The 20,441-nt window shown below is 38.8% G+C and overlaps 1 protein-coding gene across 3 annotated transcripts; it reads left to right on the top strand.

Moving 5' to 3' along the window:
• The first annotated feature begins 845 nt into the window (after positions 1–845).
• LOC120531639 (protein PIMREG-like) lies at positions 846–20,042 on the top strand. 3 transcript variants are annotated; one of them, XM_039757232.1, is made up of 6 exons: positions 847–1,048; positions 6,081–6,377; positions 8,360–8,676; positions 9,242–9,337; positions 18,402–18,448; positions 18,836–18,927. In XM_039757232.1, the coding sequence occupies exons 2-5, from the start codon at positions 6,084–6,086 to the stop codon at positions 18,430–18,432; spliced, it is 738 nt and encodes a 245-aa protein (XP_039613166.1). In that variant the 5' UTR covers positions 847–1,048; positions 6,081–6,083; the 3' UTR covers positions 18,433–18,448; positions 18,836–18,927. The 3 variants fall into 3 exon arrangements, with proteins under 3 accessions (XP_039613164.1, XP_039613165.1, XP_039613166.1); XM_039757230.1 differs by lacking the exon at positions 18,402–18,448 and having other exon boundaries at positions 846–1,048; positions 18,836–20,042; XM_039757231.1 differs by lacking the exon at positions 18,402–18,448 and having other exon boundaries at positions 846–1,048; positions 6,048–6,377; positions 18,836–20,042.
• The last annotated feature ends 399 nt before the right edge of the window (positions 20,043–20,441 follow it).

The following is a 20,441-nucleotide window of genomic DNA, read 5'->3' as shown; positions in this document are numbered from 1 at the left end:
CATGTCCTCTAAACTGCGAGACAGCAGCGCTACCCACTGCGCCACCCTAAACACCAATATACATATCACATTAAAAGGGTTAAATAATGTGTTAACATGCGCATTCAGAGATGGGCATGCATAATGTCATTTTCATTTGTAATAGATACTGCCTAGGACTAATTGGTAATAGTTATTTAACAACTGATAATGTCGTTAATCTTTGTTAACTTCAGAAGTCATATTCTCCTAAATGGACCTGGATTTCCCTTCATGGTTTGTCTCATATATATATATATATATATATATATATATATATATATATATATATATATATATATATATATATATATACATACATGTAGACAGTCGAACTTAGAGTTGTAAAAAGTTAACTTGTGACACCGGGATTGCCAGTTGTGGGCCACTTCTCTTTAGGGCCCACAATTTCCCTCTGGCTCCATTGAAAACACAAGTATCACCTAATATTTCAGGTCTTTACAGGTACGCCCAGTTTGATGCACAGCAACTGCGGAGACACTGAACACCTACAGCAAATCTGGCGAGCGAAGGCTGGCAATCTTTCAACAACATAATGCTAGCTTCTCTATTGTTTTCCACCACTAACTCCATCTGTCAGGTTCTTTTTAGCTGAGCTACAGAATCGGTTCCTTCTGCCTTCTGTGACCAGTGAAAGTATACCATCGAGGTCATTAGGGAGCAGACATTAACGTCTGTTAAAAGTTCTCCAAATACAGAATGAAATGTCAGGGATACCAGTCACTTTGCGCCGTGACCAGTTACCCTAGTTTCCCTTGAAAAAGGGCGTCACCATGAACCAATCACAACACAGATCCTGAGGCGAGCCAATGGGAGAGCATCTTTAGGGCGGGCTTGTGGAGTCGCGCAGAATTCAAACATTAGGCGTCGACTCGGAGACAAGCACTCTAACTAGGATTAATGACTGGCTTTTTAGCAAGAAATATTTGTGTTTATAAAAAAGCGGAAAGTGTATGGTGCGGCTGGTATACATACTGAGCTGAAAAATCAGAAGAAAAGTTACTTTTGGGTAAGTCCACATGGAGTTCTGATTGAAACGCTGCCGTGCGCTTTCTCTAAAATCACGGTCGACACTCTTTTGAGCCCTTTGTGTTCCTTAGGTAGTCGTCGTTAAGATTTCATTGTCTCCAAAGGCTCTCGTGGCATACAGTATGTGTTTTTAAGCACTTTCCTTAAGTGTATTATTAAAAGGGTTTTTATCTTATTCTCATTTCTTCTTTTATGGGACCGTTGCGCATAAATACTATTTAATTTTGCTGTGTTTTAAATAATTTATACTGTTATTTAACAAACCGAAACGTTTTAAATAATTTGTTCCTTTCAAGTTGCCACTTTTCTATTGCCTAATTCGCCGTTGTATATTATGCTGTGTATTTTTAGCATTGCTGGAATTTCCTGTCTGTACTTTTTTATTAGAACTCTCAGGGAGGGGCTGGGTGGCCATCTGGACCAAATCTGCCGGATTTATGCTGTATTCACTTCTTGTTGAGCCATAGGATTTCTCCCCCTCTCTACTAGTATTTGTTGTCTCTCTCCTTTATTTTTCCCCCATCATTTTGTTCTCTTGGTATCTTTGGTATTTTGCATTTACTTTATGCTGAATGTTTTATTTTTGTGTTTGATTAAATGTCTTTATGTCTGTAGCGCTCCGAACCAGTCCATCTAAAGAACAATTTGAATCCTACAGATTCATTTTCTCAGGGCATTTTCGAGTTTAGACATTTTAAAAATTTCTATTCCTTTATTGTCAGGCAATGATGAAAAATACTGTAATGTGATTTACTTGTCATTTTTAGAATTTGTTTTAACGGTCCTTTTGAGTACTCACAATGGTACAGTGTAGGGCAGAACTGCGTAATCCCTAGAAATCCGTTTTATTTCCTGGATAGTTGTAGGCCTCCTGGTGTAGGTACCCACACTCATTGTAGCACGACAATATGAAAATAACACACAACTAAACCGAGTGCGTTTACAGCTGGTGTTTTTACGAGTTCTGAAGTTAAATGTAAACGCATTTGCGCTGTGCTGTACTTGAGGTATTTGCGAAACTGATCAAATTCCTTATAAAATTGCACATCCTCTCTTGCTTAGACCTGGGGCTGAAAATCAACGCCAGAGTTTTTGACTCTTAACAGTCGCAAGCCGTAAAAGTGCATCTAGCATGAATAAAGTCTCAGGATTCCTTCGTTGTCAGATTGTCGTGACTTTATTTTCTCTGCGGCCTTCACGATCTCGGTATGAGCAAGTTAAGAGAAGCTTCACGGCTGAATTGAACGGAAACTTTCTTGTCATTAACTGAATAAAAGCCTACAGGGAGACGTTCAGGGCGGAGTTCAGATCTCATGCAAAAAGGTTGTGTTTTTTTTGCCATTGTGCTAGTAAGAAAATCAGCTCCAATAAGTAAGGGATGACTGGAGAAGTCCTAGTAAGTCGTCAAACCATATGCGGAATCGTTGTTGGACAATATTACTTTATTGATGACTGTAGGAAATGCACATGCTTAAGGAAAAACGCACATTAGATTAAAGTGCACCTTCATTGCACAAACCAGTATAATTGACACAATTTTTAGATATCCTTGCGATATTTATGACATTGGAATCTCCAGAGTACTACCTTTTTGGAGTGCATGAAAGAAGAGTGATTGGTAAAATCCTTCTAGTTTAAGCAATGCCAGAAATGCAAGTTGGGTGTAAATACTTTGGAAGGAATTTACTTTGGTGCCAGCCCACCACAGAACACTCCTTCGTACCAGATAAATTTACCATTGCAAGTCAACTTAACATCATGTGTATGCTGATGTGAAAGTGAATTTGAATAACCAAAGAGATCTAGCATGTGCAAGTTCCTTGCAGAAAGGGATAGGGAATGGGCCAAGATATGAACCAAGTCATTTGGAGCTGTAAGGCAGAAGTTGTAACCACTGCACCTCAATGTTGTTTTTGAAGTTTGGAAAATAAGAATTTTGAGTGGACACTTGAAAACCTATTCTTTCTAAAGATTTTTTGGCAGATGCCTTTACCCACAAAGTCCTACACATTTATGTATTTAAAAAAAAAAATGAAGCTCTGGCAGGATTAGGCTTTACTTAAACTCGTGTATCTATTGTGTTCAGGGGCATTGAATGTCAACTTTTTTTGTTTTAAAGTCCAAGGCATAACATGCCAAACCACACTGCTGAATTTCAGAATTTTATATGACTGTTGAAAGCATTGAATACTCTGCAATTAATGAATTGTAAATGAATTTTTGTTCTTGTCAAAACAATAGTGACAGATTGCTAAGTACATGTTTGCCCTTTAAGTGTAATTTCATCAATCTGAACATCAATTTATTTTACACACTTTCATTTACGTAATGGTTATAGGGAGCTATAATGGACAAGTGGTAGGAATTCATCCAGGGTAAAAAGTTTACGTGTCTGCCGTACTGACTTAATAGGAGTGGAGAATTTCTTTTAAAGCAACTTTCATATTCTGACATTTAGAAAGAAGACGTTACTGCTGCAGAATAGTTAACGATTAAGAAGTAGTCCACTGTTGATCAGTGTCTTTGCTGAGTCAATGTGATTAGCTTGAGAGTAGAGTAAGCATATTGCATATGACTTTAAGAAATGTTGGGGAAAAATTATTTTACTGTAAAATGTTACAAATGAGATGCATTTTTCTCTGCTATCAAGTACTTTACTGCTGAAAGAACTATAATGGTGCTACATTTGACAGAATAAATTGTTGGGACGTGATGGCACTGCTTTTCACATTGTTGGCTCCTTTTATCTGTATTTTTATCTCTCTCTATTATAAAAAAAAAAAATCTTGGGAGGGAGACTAGATGTGATCTTCCCAGAAGACAATTTGACGTCCTGCGAGACAAGGCAGTTGTTGGAATGCATTTGGCAGACACAGTTGATTTGCTTCCAGCTCTTAAAACAACGAGAAGCAGAACACGCAGCTCGGCAGCAAAAAGCCAGCTGATGATCCAACCACTTCTCCTTAGTGTGTGTTGAGCCCCTGGAATACTAACCCTACCATTCCCCCGTTTCACAACGACGGCAGCGTTATACATCCTGTGAGAAAGAGATTTAACCATGCCCGGGGCCAGTAAAAAGGACAAGTATTATTTTTAAAATAGTTTTAAAGTAAAAGTGAAAATAGTGCATACTGTATGTAACAATTCCCATGAAAATAACAATATCTTTAAATTGTATATCCAGTAAACCAAACCTGGGGGTGGGCAAGCAAAGCGAGCAGGGGGCGGAGTCCCCTAGTATGTGTGTATTGTATGTATGGGTATATATATAATCCAACGTCTGTCTGCTTTTCATGAGAGAACCACTTAATGGGGTTTTTTAGTATAATTTGATTCAACATTCCGGGGTTGATTTTTGTGACTTCACTCATCACGCTAAGTATCATAGTTTGCTTATGGTACTGATTTGCACAAATCCAAGAGAGACGTAGTGGGGCAGGGCCCTCCTCACTCTCACGCCCGCCTCGAGTGTATCTTACATCCTCTTAGCTAGTGAATGAGCAAACTACTTAATGGATTTAGATCCCACTTTTTTCTAGAATTTGAACAGTCCGGTTGATTTTGCGACTCCTCTCATTGTGCTAAGAGTTATATTTCGGTTGCAGGAGCGATCTATTTGCACTAATCCGAGACAGGCTGTGGGCCAAGAAGAGGGGGAAGCGTAACGTCAGGAGTAGGGAGACAGGCAGGGCCCTCCTCACTGTCATGTTTCACTTCTACGCAGACGGAACTGCGGGGCATGGCTAGTTTATGATAATTCAGAGCAACTTTTTGAGCATTATTAGCTGCCAAGATGTCTGCTAATTGTATACATTTACACTACTTACATGGAGTTCATAGGGCTGAAAGCAATCCAGAAATATTTCACTCTTTGAAAACCGAAGCAGTCCCCTTGAGTGCTGGACACCCTGACACAGCTGTCAAGATTTCATGTCTGCACTCCTTGGGGAGCGCGCCAGGTAATTTGACCTGTTCAGGGTTGTTTCCTTCCTTGTGCCTAGTGCTGCTGAGATAGGATTCAGTAAACTCCAACACACCACATATCCTGTTATGGGGGGAATAAAAAATTTAAATGATTCAAGTGATAGATAAGAATCGTTTTGGGGTATTGATAGGGTCTCTGTCAAGTTGTACAGTATGAGGGTAAATATCTGTTTTTTTTCCCCAGAATGTTCAATGATCATAATTTTTTTTTGTTTAATTATTTAACTCCTCAGATCTCTTAAACCCTTCAGTTTCTAAGTTATTAATTAGGGTAATTGGTTAATCCACTAAAAACCTGAACATTTTGCTGATTTTTTTTTTTTCCCCCCACTCAAGTTGTCAGTTGCGTTGAATCATGTTTTTTTTTTCCTCTATATTTGTCTATGATGTTTGTAGGACCAGCAATGCATTTAATAATTTTAGTGAATAATTTGTTTCCTAATACCTAAAACAATGTCTACCAAAACAGTATTTAGAATATGCAGTTACTATTCCTGTTCATTTAAAGTTATCATAATGGCCTCTGAATGCCATCTAAAAGTACTGATCTATTAGTTAATGGAAGTATGAGATACAACATCTACATACAAATGGAGCATTTTTATTATTATATTGTATATTATTTGAATTTATTATTCAATAAAAAATTTAATGTTTGCAAATGTAACAATATGAGAAACAATATAGTTGTAAGTTTATTTCTTGTTTAGTGTAATCGTTTCCTTAAGCTCCTAGGCCCAATCAAAGCTGATTGCAATGTCTAGTTTCTTTTGGTTTCTCTTCAATAATACATTGTTCTGTACTCCAGATGCTGGGGATGTTTTTTTTCCCCTCCAATGTCTTCCTAGTTGCTATCAATATAGCTTTGTTTCTGTTTATGTTGTCATTTTAAATTCTGACATTCAAAATGTTTGAATTTTGGTGTCATTTGCTTTAAAAAGCTTGTGATTCATGCATAATGTGTATAGAATTTTTTTTCCTTCCATCATAATTAGGTTGCATTGTACTTTTATTTCCCAACGCCTCAGACTATGGCATCTCATCTACTTCAAGGTGTTGGATCTGCAGTGGGTTGGCGAACACATCAGGTACTAGAAGAGACAGAAGAACTGCAAAGCCCTCTTCCAGATCGTTTTCGTAAACGCCCATCCTCCAGTTCACTCAACACCCTTCGAATGTCCCTGCGCAAGAAACTGCCACTTAAAACGGTTGATGTTAATTTACAAGAGGAAATCACATGGGAAACACTGGAAAACCGGAAGAAAGTTGGCACAGTATGCAGCATCTCAAGGAGCGCTAAGAATGCCTTAGGAAGTGTGTCACAGGTAATGCTCAGCAACTTGGATTTGTCAGCAAAGAGAATTTGTATAATGTCTGGCCTCTTTCATAATTATTTTAGGCAAAGAATACATTTTTAACTATCTGACAGAATAAAAACTTAAACCTACAAAACACAATAACTACTTTATTGCAATGCACTTCTCTATAGTTGCCAATTTCCTGAAGAAGCTTAAGTATGTGCAAAACTGTGCTGTCTGTGTTTTTACTCTAATATCATCATGTCACCCCTGTACTCTCATAAATACACTAACTCCATGTTCATGCATACAAATTTTAAAACTTTTATTCCCACATACAAAGCAGTCCGTGACACAGTCCCTAATTACCGGTTCATCGGTGATCTTGTTAGTCCCTATGTTCCACTGAACGCTCTCTTAGTTAATTGTTTCACCCTGCAGCAATCATTTTGCAATCTTGGATCCATAGGGTGGTTGAGCTTTTCCTGTAGTGCTCCCAGGCTATAGAATACCCTGACGGCAGTCTTCAGAAATGCCCCAATTTTTAACTGCTGTAAGAAATTACTTAAAACACTTTATTTAAAAAATGCAAAGGTTTTCTTTTATTTGGATTTTATCTCTTATGTTGTAAGTTTATTTTAATATGCCTTTTTTTGTATATTTCTGCTACTTTAATTATTTATTTTGCTTTTCTTAAACCCAAAGCATGTTATTATTTTTTACTTTTAATTGAATAGTATATGTTGTCTCTATTCTTATATTGTGTTATATTTCTGCAACCACTTAAGTGCTCTGCTTTTTATGGATTAATACTGCTTGCTTCAGATATGCTGCAAAGTAGATTCTAAAGTAATAAAGTAATATGTGCAAATCTTTATTTTGGCTATAAAGCTAGTAGATGGCTGCACAACAACTTGAATTTAGGAATAGGATATGCTCAAACATTTACTATTTGTAAATATTGAATTTGTTTTAATTGGGTGCTGAATTTATCCTTATAGCCGCTTTTCTTTCTCCAGTTTTACAGTGGCAACATATCCGCTTCACTGGAGTTTTTTTATGTTAAAAATATAGTTATTTCTTATATAAAACACAATCCTTGCTTGGATAACTAATCAGTATGTCAAATGTCTTGTTAAACAAGCTCTTCTGTGAGAAAGTTTCAATTTGTTGTGCTCTTTAGTGACAAAGTATACAGTTCCCGCCCCTTGCTTGTGACCATATGCATGCAATAATTGTTTTTGTAATATTGTCCAGCTTTAGTGCTTGGTATATAGTGCTCTAGAAGATGGAACTTGGCCCCGACTGAAAAAATGAAATGAAACTGAGCTCCCAGGCAACATGTGCATGACATAAATTTATTAGCAGGCTCTGACAGTTGCAAGAGCACATTTTTTTGGATGACGAAAGCTACACTGGACAGTCTGCCATACTCTTTTGTCACCAAAGCTTTGTAGAAAGTAGGTGGGGGGTTGTTTCACAATTGATATCCTCATCTACAGTTCAATATTGATTCAAAAGTTTTACTTTTTTTTTTTAAATTTTGTTTTTTTTTTTTTTTTTAACAGTGGGCAGTTGTTTCATCATAGTGTAACATTCTTTCTCATGCATACATGCACTTGCATGCTCGCAGTTGGTTCCAGAAAAGTCAGTGTGTGAAGAGGCTGTGTCTTAGTGATGTGGTTTTGTATTTATTACTATGAATGTAGGGAATATAAATATTTAAAGCAGAAAGAAATACAAAGCTACATATTGTACTTTACATTCTCTTTAAGGACCTTTACCAAAACTACATTCTAACACTCCACATCTCTTGTCAGTTAACCTCTGATAACCCTGATCTAGTATTGGGTTATTCATCAAAAGTGAGGTCTTTGACTTGGCTCACTGAAATGAGCATCAAGAGACTGCTTGTGTGTCTGAAGAGCCATTGAGCCCAAATTAACTTTTGCTATTCTCTTTTGTGTGTGTGCATAACTTTTATTCCTGTGTTTCTACATTCAAAATAGAAGCTTCAAAAGAGAAGACATGCCAAAGAAGAGTGCTTGGTGGGAACTCCAGGAAAATCTCGATGTGGAGAAAATCATCCAGGTGATACACCTGTGAGCACCCCCTGCAGACCTACGCCTTCCCGTGTATCGCCCACTGTTAAACGCACCACAAAGCGAACACCAAAGTCTGGGGTCAAGAGGACACCTCGTGTTAAGACACCAGAAAATAATGGGTGTTCAAAAACAGGAAGAGTTGGAAATTACCGGAGAAAGCTTGTCCGTATGGCAGCAGTGAAGAGTCCATTTGCATCACCAGGCACCCACGTTGGAAGAAGGTAAAGTCTGATTGTTGTTTTTAGCTAGACAAGATTCTACACCAAGTGTGGTGTTGTGAACACACTAAACAATATGAAGTATATTGTTGGGTATGAAGAACAGCAAAATAATTTGAAGCTGTTGTCCTTATCATGTAGTTTAACTGTTCAGTTTACTCAGGTCTGCTGATATATACAAAACAGGTGACTTGCTAAATTAATTTCAACAGAATTGCATGCATTGATGCTTCTAGTTACTATCCAGGCACAATTATGAATGACTAACTTGACTACAGATTTTTTTTTCCTTAAGCATTGGCATGCTTATGTCTTCCATTAATCTATAAAGCATAAATCTAACAAAACACAGATATCTGCAAATATGCAATTTGGATCTCTAGTAGCTGCAGTGATATTGGGCCAATTTATTGGAGTGCACGAATACTTATTAGCTGATAAACTGAATGGTTACATAGTAATACAACTATGTAACTGCTCCTTTAGGCATGAGAGCCTCTTAAATTTTATTGTGTTAATATACATTATAAACACACTTTTTCAGATTCTCACTAATTTCTTGTTCCAGACAATTTAACAAAGACTTGGAGTTTGTCTCTGCTGGCCTTAGTCAGCTGAAGGGTATCTCTCATGTTTTTGAAGAAGCAATTGGAAGAGATGAGTGGTAAGTACATCTGCCCTTGATTGAATTACTTCCATTCCTCTTGTGAAATGTGCTGCTTTCCCATTAAGAGGTACTAAATGAAATGCGTAATGCAGAAGTATCTCTGGTTTTGACCACACTTCTGTGTATAGTCTGAAAGAGACTTTAATGTGTAGTTGGTTTTGTCTGACTTTTGTCACTACAATAGTCTAAACTTTTTTAGTAAAGTGATCAAAGATTTATGTTAATTGTTTGTGTTGTGAATAAACAATAAGACAACAGGTGTAAATGACAAATGTTAAAAAATAAGGGCTACTTAATTAATACTTCTACTTGTGTGTTAAGCCTTAAAGACATTTAAAGTAATTAATTTTTTTTTTTTTTTTTAAATAAGGTTAGGAAACCCCTAGTTATACTTCAGGAGCCCAATTAAGCAAAATTTGCTTGGAATAAAAATCTTTCTACCACAGGTTCCTCCAGCATGTGATAAATGTTGCCCTTAGATTGGTAAAATTGCTTAAGATGTGCTAGAAATAATTTTGGGTTGATGTATTCTTCTCCTTTCAGCTGCTCCGCTCTGGTAACCCCTAATGGGATCTCCTTTTTCCATATCTTCCTGTCCTCTGCATCTTGCTCTGTTATACTCATCACCTGCATGTTCTCTCACCACATCCATAACTCTTCTCAGGCCTTCCTCTTTTCCTCTTGCCTGGCAGCTCTATCTTTAACATCCTTTTCCCCAATATACCCAACATCTCTCCTCTGCTCATGTCCAAACCAATGCAATCTCGCCTCTCTGACTTTCTAATGTGCTCATTTCTAATCCTGTCCATCCTCGTCACACCCAGTGCAAATCTTCGCATCTTTGCTACCTCCAACTCTGTCTCCTGCTTTCTGGTCAGCGCCACTGTCTCCAACCCATATAACATAGCTGGTCTGATTACTGTCCTGTAGATCTTCCTTTTCACTCATACTGATACCCATCTGTCACAAATTACTCCTGACACACTCTTCTCCACCCATTCCACCCTGCCTGCATTCTTTTTCACCTCTCTTCTACAATTCCTGTTACTCTGTACTGTTGATCCCAAGTATTTTAAACTCCTCCACCTTCACCAACTCTACTCCCTGCATCCTCGCCATTCCACTGACCTCCCTCTCATTTATACACATGTATTCTGACTTGTTCCTACTGACCTTAATTCCTATCCTATCTAGAACATAAATCCACCACTCCAAGGTCTCTTCCACCTGCTCCCTACTCTCGCTACAGATTATAATGTCCTCCGCAAACATCACAGTCCAACTCCACTTTAAATGCATCCATCACTCCTACCACAGACCTCGCCACTGTCGCACATCCTTTGTAAATATCCTGCAAACTCTTACTTCTCTGCCTCTCCCGACTTCCTCATACAATACCACAACTTCTCTCGAGGCACTCTGTCATATGCTTTCTCCAGGTCCCCAAAGATGCAATGCAACTCCTTCCGGCCATCTCTACTTCTCCATCAACGTCCTCAGAGCAAACATTGCATATGTGGTACTCTTTCTTGGCACGAAACCATACTGCTGCTCACTAATCATCGCCTCCCTTCTTAACTGAGCTTCCACTACTCTTTCTCATAACTTCATGCTGTGGCTCATCAATTTTATCCCCCTGTAGTTACTACAGCTCTGCACACCCCATATTCTTAAATTGGTACCAGTATACTACTTCTCCACTCCTAAGGCATCTCTCATTTTCCAAGATTCTATTAAATAATTTGGTTAAAAACTCCACTGCCATTTCTCCTAAACACCTCCATGCTTCCACAGGTATGTCATCTGGACCAACGGCCTTTCCATTCTTCATCCTCTTCAAAGCTGTCCGTCCTTCCTCCTTGCTAATCCATTGTACTTCCTGATTCATTATCTCCATATCGTCCAATCTTTCTCTCTCTCATTCTCTTCATTCATCAGCCTCTCAAAGTACTCTTTTCATCTGCTCTACACACCTTCATTCTTTATCACCCTAACCCAGGGGTCCTCAATCAGTCCTGGAGGGCCGCAGTGACTGTAGGTTTTTGTTCTAACCCGGTTGCTTAATTAGAATTAGTAATTAGAACAATTCTTGCCAATAATTTAATGGCTTGTTAGTGCCAGGTAATTCTCATATCCTAGATTTTCCTCCCTTTTTCTAAGGATATCATCCAAATGATTTGAAGGCTAAAATGGATGAGTAATTCTCAATCCTTCACTTTTTTCTGTTCACTTTCCTTCCAAGTATTTAATTAAACCCAGTAGTGCATGATAAATACACACAGGTGTAAATGCTAACAAGCTAAATGGAGAAATGCTGGTCTCCTTTGTCATTTGCATGTTGTTGCTAATTATGAGTAACTAGCAAAATGCCCACGCTTCGCAGCGGTGAAGTACTGCCTTAAAATTTTTATTAAGAAGAAAATTAAATCTTTTTAAACTGAGGTAAAATATACCAATAATTATTTGTTATGGATCTCTTTGTATACCACATTTTCAGTTCGGCCCTCCGGTTGTAATATGACCAAGCTGTGCGCTGAGCTTACTCTTGAGCATGTAACGTACAGTTGGCCGTGTGAAAAGTAATCTTGTCTGAAATCTCGCAGCTTGGATTGCTGCTGTCATAATCGGTTTGAGTTTCATGGTTTGTTTCAAGTACAACAGTATTGGCAGGACTTGTGTTGAAGTCACATTTGGCATCTGTCAAGCGTTGTAAGCATACAACCGGTTTCATCGATAATTTCACATCCAGCTTTTGAGAGTTTAAACATTCATAAATATTGTGAACGCTGGCCCGGACACAGACAGACGGATATCATAGTTTTACCACACACTGTTTATTTACAATATTTACAGTTTTCAATTACGTGCACTCACACACCCCAGTGCCTCCAGCACCAATTCCCCAATGTCCAGGCCACACTCTTCCAGTCTTTGTGCCTTTTTCCTGGCTGCCTCCCGTCCTCTCTCTAGCTCCGTCCTCATCCACCCGACTTCTGCCTCGACTGCTGGGAGGCGGCCCCTTTTATGGGAACCCAGATGGGCTCCAGCTGCTTACCTGCACTCCTCCGCAGACACGCCCTTGTGTGGCGGAAGTGCCAGCTGCGCACCCGGAAGCTGTCCATGCCCCTTACCCGAGGCCACCAACATAACCAGGGCGGACACCCCCTCGTGGTCTGGTGGAGGTACAGGCCCTCCTCCGGTCCTCCTGGGTGTCCCGGCCGGGCTCCTACCTCGGCCGGATGTGGCAGATGATGGTCTGGAAGTGGGGCGCCGCCTGGCGGTGACCACGGGCCCCTACAGGGCTGGGCTTCCATGCCCTCTACCCAAGGCCACCAGCGTAACCAGGACGGATGCCCCCTCGCGGTCTGGAGGAGGTACAAGCCCTCCTCTGGTCCTCCTGGGCGTCCGGTGCCACAATATCAACGTGTCCACTACTGAAATCGTCACCTGTGAATCTAAGATGTTTAAGAGGCATTGGCGGTTGTCAAAAGGTGTAAAATATTTGGCCATTTCGGTACACTTGAAAGCGACAACCGAACAATTCAGCGGCAGCCATCAAATCACATGCAGATTCATAGGTGAAGGGCTTAAGCATTTCACTCTTCTAGTGGTCCTATGTAGTATAATTATCTCCTGTACCGTCATCCGTCCACACCTTGAACCTGTCCCAGTCATTCAATACATAAGACACAATGAATGTTCCTCCAGATATCAAGAGTGAGTCTGATATGGCCGTGCAATATGTAACAAAGAGAATGGAAAAGGCAGGCGCCATCTCCGGGCATGGAAACCACTCGGTAAGTGACGGTTCTTTGATCGATGGTGATCACCTCAATAGACATGTTAATGGGGGTACGGTTGGAATGATAAAGGAAATGGGTAACTGAACAATGTAAAGAAAGTCTTAAATACCTACACAATAACTATAATCATAATAAACGAACAATAAAACAGCGGAGAAGCCGTGGATTAAATAAAAAGGCTGCTGTTATCAGCAGGGAGACATGAATCCCGTGGCGAAGCAAGGAAGGGAATGTAGAGACTGGAGCGACAGACGGCCTTATATAGGCAGGCAGCCAACAACGTGGCAGGCGTTGGGATGGGGGACCCAACGCCACCTCACACTGTGACCAAGCTGCAGGCTATGGACATATATATGTACGTAAGTAGCATTCAGTTAGTGTTGGGAACCCGTGTACCAAATTTCTTGAAGATGGGCCCATAAGTAACAAAGACCGTTGAAAAGTTCAATATGGTGGCCGACAGTGGCATCATACCACCGGAATAAGTACGTACATCGGTTTCGGTTAGCACAGGGAAGCCGCCTACCAAATTTCGTGAAGATGGGGCCATAAATAAAGTTCAACATGGCGGATGTTGTCGACCATTATGACCGTTACGTAGAATTTCGAATTGAAATCTGCTTAACTTTTGTAAGTAAGCTGTAAGGAATGAGCTTGCCAAATTTCAGCCTTCTACCTACACGGGAAGTTGGAGAATTAGTGATGAGTCAGTGAGGGCTTTGCCTTTTATTAGTATAGATTAAAAACCAAAACTACAGCTGTTTTAACACTAAAATAAGCAATAAGGGTTCAAAATCTTAACGATCGAGACAACTAAAGTGAAGCAGATGTGTTACTTAGCAATAAATTACTTTTATGGGTTGGAGCAAAAACCTGCAGCCACAGTGGCCCTCCAGGACCGTGATTGAGGACCCCTGCCCTAACTTGTTGCACATCTTTCCCAGCTTGGTCCTTCTGTATAGCCAATCGGTACAGGTCATCTTCTCCCTCCTTAGTGTCCAACCTCTCATACAACTCATCATATACAAAAAAAAAAAGGGTATTTTAGCCTTCGCCACCCCTCTCTTCACCTTGCACTCTTGTCTACTTTATGCATCTCTCTGACTATCCCACTTCTTCTCTACCATCCTCTTCCTCTGTATACTCTCCTGTACTTTCCCATTCCACCACCAGGTTTCCTTTTCCTTCCTCTGTCCAGATGTTGCACCAGGCACCCTTCTTGCTGTCACCCTTACTACTACCAGCTGTCTAACTCTTCATTGTCACCCAGTGTCTATCTTACCCTTGCAGTCTTCCTTTTTCAACTTCCACCTTGGCCGTTGGCTCTCTTCTTGGTCCTTGGCTCTGCCCTTACTCTCCTCCTCTTCTTGATCTCCAGCTTCATCCAACAGACCACCATCCTATGTTGCTTAACTACACTACCCTCCTGAATAGGATATAATCTACCTGTTTTCATCTTCCTCCACTCTTCATCACCCTATGTTCCTCTGTTCTTAAAATACATATTTATCACAGCCATGCCCATCCTTTTTTCTAAAATCCACTACCATCTGACCTTCATTCCTCTCCTTGACACACTACCTACCAATCACCACCTCGTCTCCTCTGTTCTCTTCACCAGCATTGGAATCCGCTCCAATCGCCACTTTCTGTCCCTTTGGTACACTGTCCATCACTTGAAATCAACTCATTTCAGAAATCTTCCTTCTCCATCGCACAACCAACTTGCAGGACATATGCACTAACAACATTCATCACACCTCCAATTTCCAGCATCATAATCCTCAGTCTGTCTGTCACTTCACACATCCAAAACACTCTTAACATACTGTTCCTTCAGAATAACCCCTACCCCATTTCTCATCCAATCCACAGTATGAGAGAACAATTTGAAACCACCTCCGATATACTTGGCCTTACTCACCTTCCTTTTAGTCTCTTGCACGCACAATATATCAACTTTCCTTCTCTCCATCATATCAGCTAATTCTCTCCCCTACCAGCCATACTGCCAACATTCAAAGTTCCAACCCTCGGTTTCACTCTCTATCTTTCTTCTCTCCTCCTGCCTCTGGACTCTCTCTCTCCATTCTTCTTTGGCCAGCAATAGCCCAATTTCTGCCAGCACCCTGCTGGCTAACAGTACTGGTTGATATGGCAAATTATATTAATGCTTATTGTAATATCATATCTGACATTACACTTGATTGATTTATTACTAGTGGGAGGTAAATTGACACTGATAATTAGGTGTACATTTAACTCCCGGAAATCTTAGTACTACTAGTGCATCAATCATTGTTTGCTACTAGATGACTTGCAGAAGCCATAAAAAGTGGTAGGCGGAATGCAAGTGAGAATATTTTGTTTAACCCGTATGTCACAATTTTAGCCAACCTATGCCATGTTTGTACTGTTTTCCTTATTGCAAAAATGCAGTTAAATGCAGTCTGATGGAGTGACCAGACTCATTCCAAGATTAGATAGTAAGTGTACTTTACTGCAAATGAGATTTTCAGCCTGTGCTATATAGAAGCAAGACATGATCAAAGCATTAAAATTGTTAGTGTCCTTAGCAAGACTGATATCTGCTGTTCCTTTAGGTTTTTCATTAGGGCCATATGGTGCAGGCCAAATGTACATTTTACACAAGAAGTACACAGGTGGCAGTAACTAGCAGTGTGCAGCCTAAAGTAGCATCCAAGGGAATTTTACATCCCAGCCTCGTTATTGGCTTATATAAAACCAACGAGCTGGTAGGCTTTTCCAATTTTTTTTTTTTTTTTTTGTGTGTGGGTGAGATACTAGCAGCAAATGCTACAGAGTGAAACTGGAGCCTGTTTAAATAGAAGAATTATGTGTTCCTCTTGATTAGGTTGCTCAGTGTTTAAAATAGGTGAAATAAAAGTACAACATGTGATTTTTGTTTTTTTCCCCCCTCAAGTACTAAATTTGTGCATTAATGTAGTGAGTAGATGAAGACATCTTTGTTTCTAAATGCAGCATGCTGCACAGTGTGCTTTGCGCACGCTAAAACATGCTAATGATATGACTCGGGTACCATGTCTGTAAAATGATTTAATCCCATAAACATAAAGAATTGCTCTCACTGTGTGATGCCAATTATTTATATTTGCATGTAGTTTAAATATAATATTTTAGGCAATGGAGTTAATTTTATCCCATCCAGCGATATTTGACATTTTTTTCAGGGTTTTAGAAGGATATTTTTTAAACTGCAAAGGTCAACTACTAAATATGTTTTAGACCTTATGGAAAATTATTTTCTGAGTAACAAATGTTCAAATGGTGTTGCACTTTTAGATGTATAGTTTTCGAATTCTCGCCAGGCAGTGTGGCCTAGTGGCTAAGGTGGAAAATAATTTGAAAGTTTCTGACCTAATCATCAACTTGCTGTGTCACCCTGAATAAGTCCATAAACCTGTTGATGGTCCATTTGTGGAATGACAGAATGTAACACACACTTGATCACAGTACCATGTTATACCATGTACGTCTTTTTGGGGTTTTGAGAAAATTTTAGTACAGGAAAAGGAAAATTATATAAAGGTTTGGTATATAGTAACTAAAATAGAATATGAACCCGTGTCTATATCTGTGAGACATTGGTGCTTTACTCGACATGAAACGCAACCTATTATGTATCCTGCTAAATTGTAAGTAGTATCTTTTAAAACATTTTTAATAGAAATGGCATAATAAGTATTGCCAAATGCTCCATCCTGAAACATTTGAGCTTTAGCTATGCATGAGAATATTTATTTTAATCTGTCTGCTTAACCACTTGTAAAGGAAATCTGAGTTTGTGACTACTGCAGAGAGATATAGATATATACAGTATATATATATATAATAAAAAAAAATATAAAAACCTACAGCACTAAAGTTTTTTGCTCATCTCTAATTATGTTTCACATTATTTGTCTTAAACACAACTAAACCTTTCTTGTCAATTTAAAATAATTGGTCCCAGGAATATTTGACTAAACCTAATGTAATTATCAATGTTATTAAAACAGGTATATATCAAAATATATTCCCCCCCAAAAAAAAAAAACTAAATGCAGAGCAGCTGTTTCTAAGTTTTTTTTTTTTTTTTTTTTTTTTCTTTTCTGTTAGAGCTTCTAAGGTTGCCATGGGCTCCAAAAGTAATTCTGTCTTGAAAAAGACAACTTTGAGAACCTGGTCCTTAATTTTCATCCTTCCAAAGAATGTTTTCCTCCAGTCATTATCAAATATCCACTTTAATGTACTTCATTACTTGTTTAAACATCCTATTATAATTGCAATTGATTAAATGCTATAAAGCGTCCAGTCAAGTGTTTTCATTGAATAGAATAACACAGATATCTATTATTCTACAGCCCTGAATCTACATGTACTGTGTATTTAACAAGATTGAGTTTGATTCTGAAAGGTGACAATATGTGCATACTTATAGTTAACCATTGTTTCTTTTCAAATATGTAAAATTTCGATGCAGGTTAATGTGTAATACTCGGGATGAAACAATTGCAGGTTAAGGGCCTTGCTCATGGGCCCAACATAGTCATTTCTAATCTTTACGGGATTTGAACCAGCAACCTTTTGTGGGCCAGTGCAGATCCCTAGCCTCGGAGCCATGCTCCCAATATCTGTCTCTCGGAAAAATTTTTTTTTTTTTAAATCGATTCATGTGAACAGTTTGTAACAGAAATACATGGATCCCTCTGACTTTTTGTTTAATCTTGGTTGATAAATATAATAATGGTGTAGTAATTTGACATTAAAAAGTGTAAGGATGTTGCATATAATAAGTTTCCAAAATGGTCAGACATCTGATGCACCTAGATGTGTGCTTGTGTGTCATAATACTTTGTCTGGCTATTGTAAAAGACATCCCATTTATTGCTTAAACCTCTGCTCCTGATTTACCTTTTAGCCATGTCTGGGTTTTTTTTTTTTTTCCCTCTTCAGTCATTCTAGAGTGTACTTGAGAGGGAAAGTTTGTGTGTGATGTTTATATAAATTATTGAGCTTCTGTGAATGCTAAATTTCCAGCCTAGGGACAAATAAAGTTCTGAAAAGCAACTGATTTATAGGTACAGGTAAGCATTAAATATTACCAAGAGTGGAACATGTGGCTGCTTGATTGACTTTTCTGGGGAACTTCTGTTTATTGAGATTTCAAACCCTGATAAGTGAGAGACTGTGTAGTGCTGTCTTCTAACCACAAGTCTTCCTTCATCTCTCAACAGTGACCTGGCTGTTTCTCTCCTTGCAGAGTAAAGCCAGCCATTAAAAGGTAACATTTTTGACAGTGTCCCATCACAACTAATTCTGCTCATTGCTTATCAGCCACTTTTCATTAAAACTTTTTTTTTTTTTTTTTTTACACAAAGTGGTTTGCATGATAGTTCACAAAATACTAACTTTTTGGTCTGTTAAACAGAATCCTTCTGTGTTTTGCATTAAATTTGCATTAAGTTATGAGCATTTTTGATGGAGAACCTTGGAGTTTGTGAAATGGAAGTATAATATAAGCAGTGTGGCTACTGTTCTTTCCCCAGACTTGCATTTGCTAGGCCCACTCTGCTTGCTGCCGTGTCTGCACATATTAACCTTTGTTTGCCGTGTGTTGCCTTATCACCATAGCTACAAACCAATAAGCCTGCTAATTTCTTCTTCACAGCAATCAAGCTATTGAGAACTACAAGCAACTCATGATAAACAGTTACACATGCTCTCATAATCGGCGAACTCGGAGAATTTCACAGGCATCAATTCGTCAAGCTGCCAGGATTCAGAATGCCTTCCTCCACTGGGCCGATGTAACTTTATCTAGCATTGGCAAAAAAAGCTAAATGTCTGGTGGTTTTCCTGAATTTCCTTCTTGTTTACAGACTTTCTGGCTGGAATGCCCATCTTTACTGTGATCAAAGAAACCTCTAGCTTTTGTAGATAACCAAAAATGGACAACAGCTTATTTCTTTACTGGCCTACTGTTAGTCCTGCTTGGCTATGTACCACCTCAGGTGTCTTTTAATTTGTTTGCTGCTCACTCTCTTTCATGGCGATGTACTGTTGGTAATATTTCACTGTGTAAGGATCTATTTGATGCCTATTGCCATCTGCACTCACTGCTTAACAGAAGGCCTCTTAAATTTTGCAAGTTCTACACTCCATAGCTCAGTGTTGCATCTCTAGTTCTGAAGCATCCACAAAGATTGAATTGTCAATTTACTTTAAACCAAAGTCAATGTCTTTCAGTTTTATTTCAGTTATGGATATTTACTGATATTTAGCAGCACTAACAATGAGTACGCAGTATAAACACTCTGATAACATGCAAATTTACTGAACCAAGTATTGAAACATAACTAACACTACACCACTTGATTAATTGGTGAATTATTTTATTTTATACATTCCAAATTATATACAGCCATGGAATGACTTTATTAAATGAAACTGTCATGAATAGCCATGACCACTGCACTAGTGGCCAATGACCAATGGGAATTTCGGGTGATGTTACTCCTCCTAAGTCTATTAGGGCTCTCATGCTGTATTGTTTAAATTATTCTTTAACTACTGACAGGTATTCAGGCAGAACAGCTATTTCTATAGAAATGAGACTTTAATTGCTTATTTGTATACATTTTATTTGCTACTCCTGTAAACATGTGAAGGCTTTGTGTGTGTGCGTGTTTTTTTTAAATGTGGGCTCTGGTTAAGAGATCCCATGTATTTGAGGCCCAGCCTTGTATAATTATGACCATGACATTGTATTACACTTATTGGTTAAAGTGGACTTGTCAATGAAGTTTAGAAATTTCTTTTTGAATTTTGTTTGGAAATAAAATTTTTACTGTATAGATTTTTTTTTTTAAACCATGCTAAAGTAATAAACATTTTTGTATATATTTAAATGTTTTTAGTTGACTTTTGTAGTTGAAACTTTAAAGAAGACATCTATTTCTAGATCTGTTTTAAAGGATGCAGACAGCTAAAGCTTCACCTGCAGTGCAGGATGCCAGCACATCGCAGTGCACACTTGGACACACAGCCAGACCCCCTCGTACCAGCCAATAAACCTGATGTGCATGTGTTTTTGGGGGAGGATCAAGGTCAGAGTGCAAAGGAGGCACAAACGCCACACTGAGTGGCAAGGCTGGGATTTGTGCTTATTCTCTTGGATCTACAGCGTTAAGTACTGTGTGGCTTATTTTCAAAGCATTTTGTACTTTTTTTTTTTTCCTTTTTTTCCACAATTTCCGCACATAGAGGTTAATTTA

The sequence above is a fragment of the Polypterus senegalus genome, chromosome 6, assembly GCF_016835505.1.
Source record: "Polypterus senegalus isolate Bchr_013 chromosome 6, ASM1683550v1, whole genome shotgun sequence".
In the NCBI taxonomy this organism is placed as follows: Eukaryota; Metazoa; Chordata; class Cladistia; order Polypteriformes; family Polypteridae; genus Polypterus; species Polypterus senegalus.
This window is presented reverse-complemented; position numbering and strand designations above follow the sequence as displayed.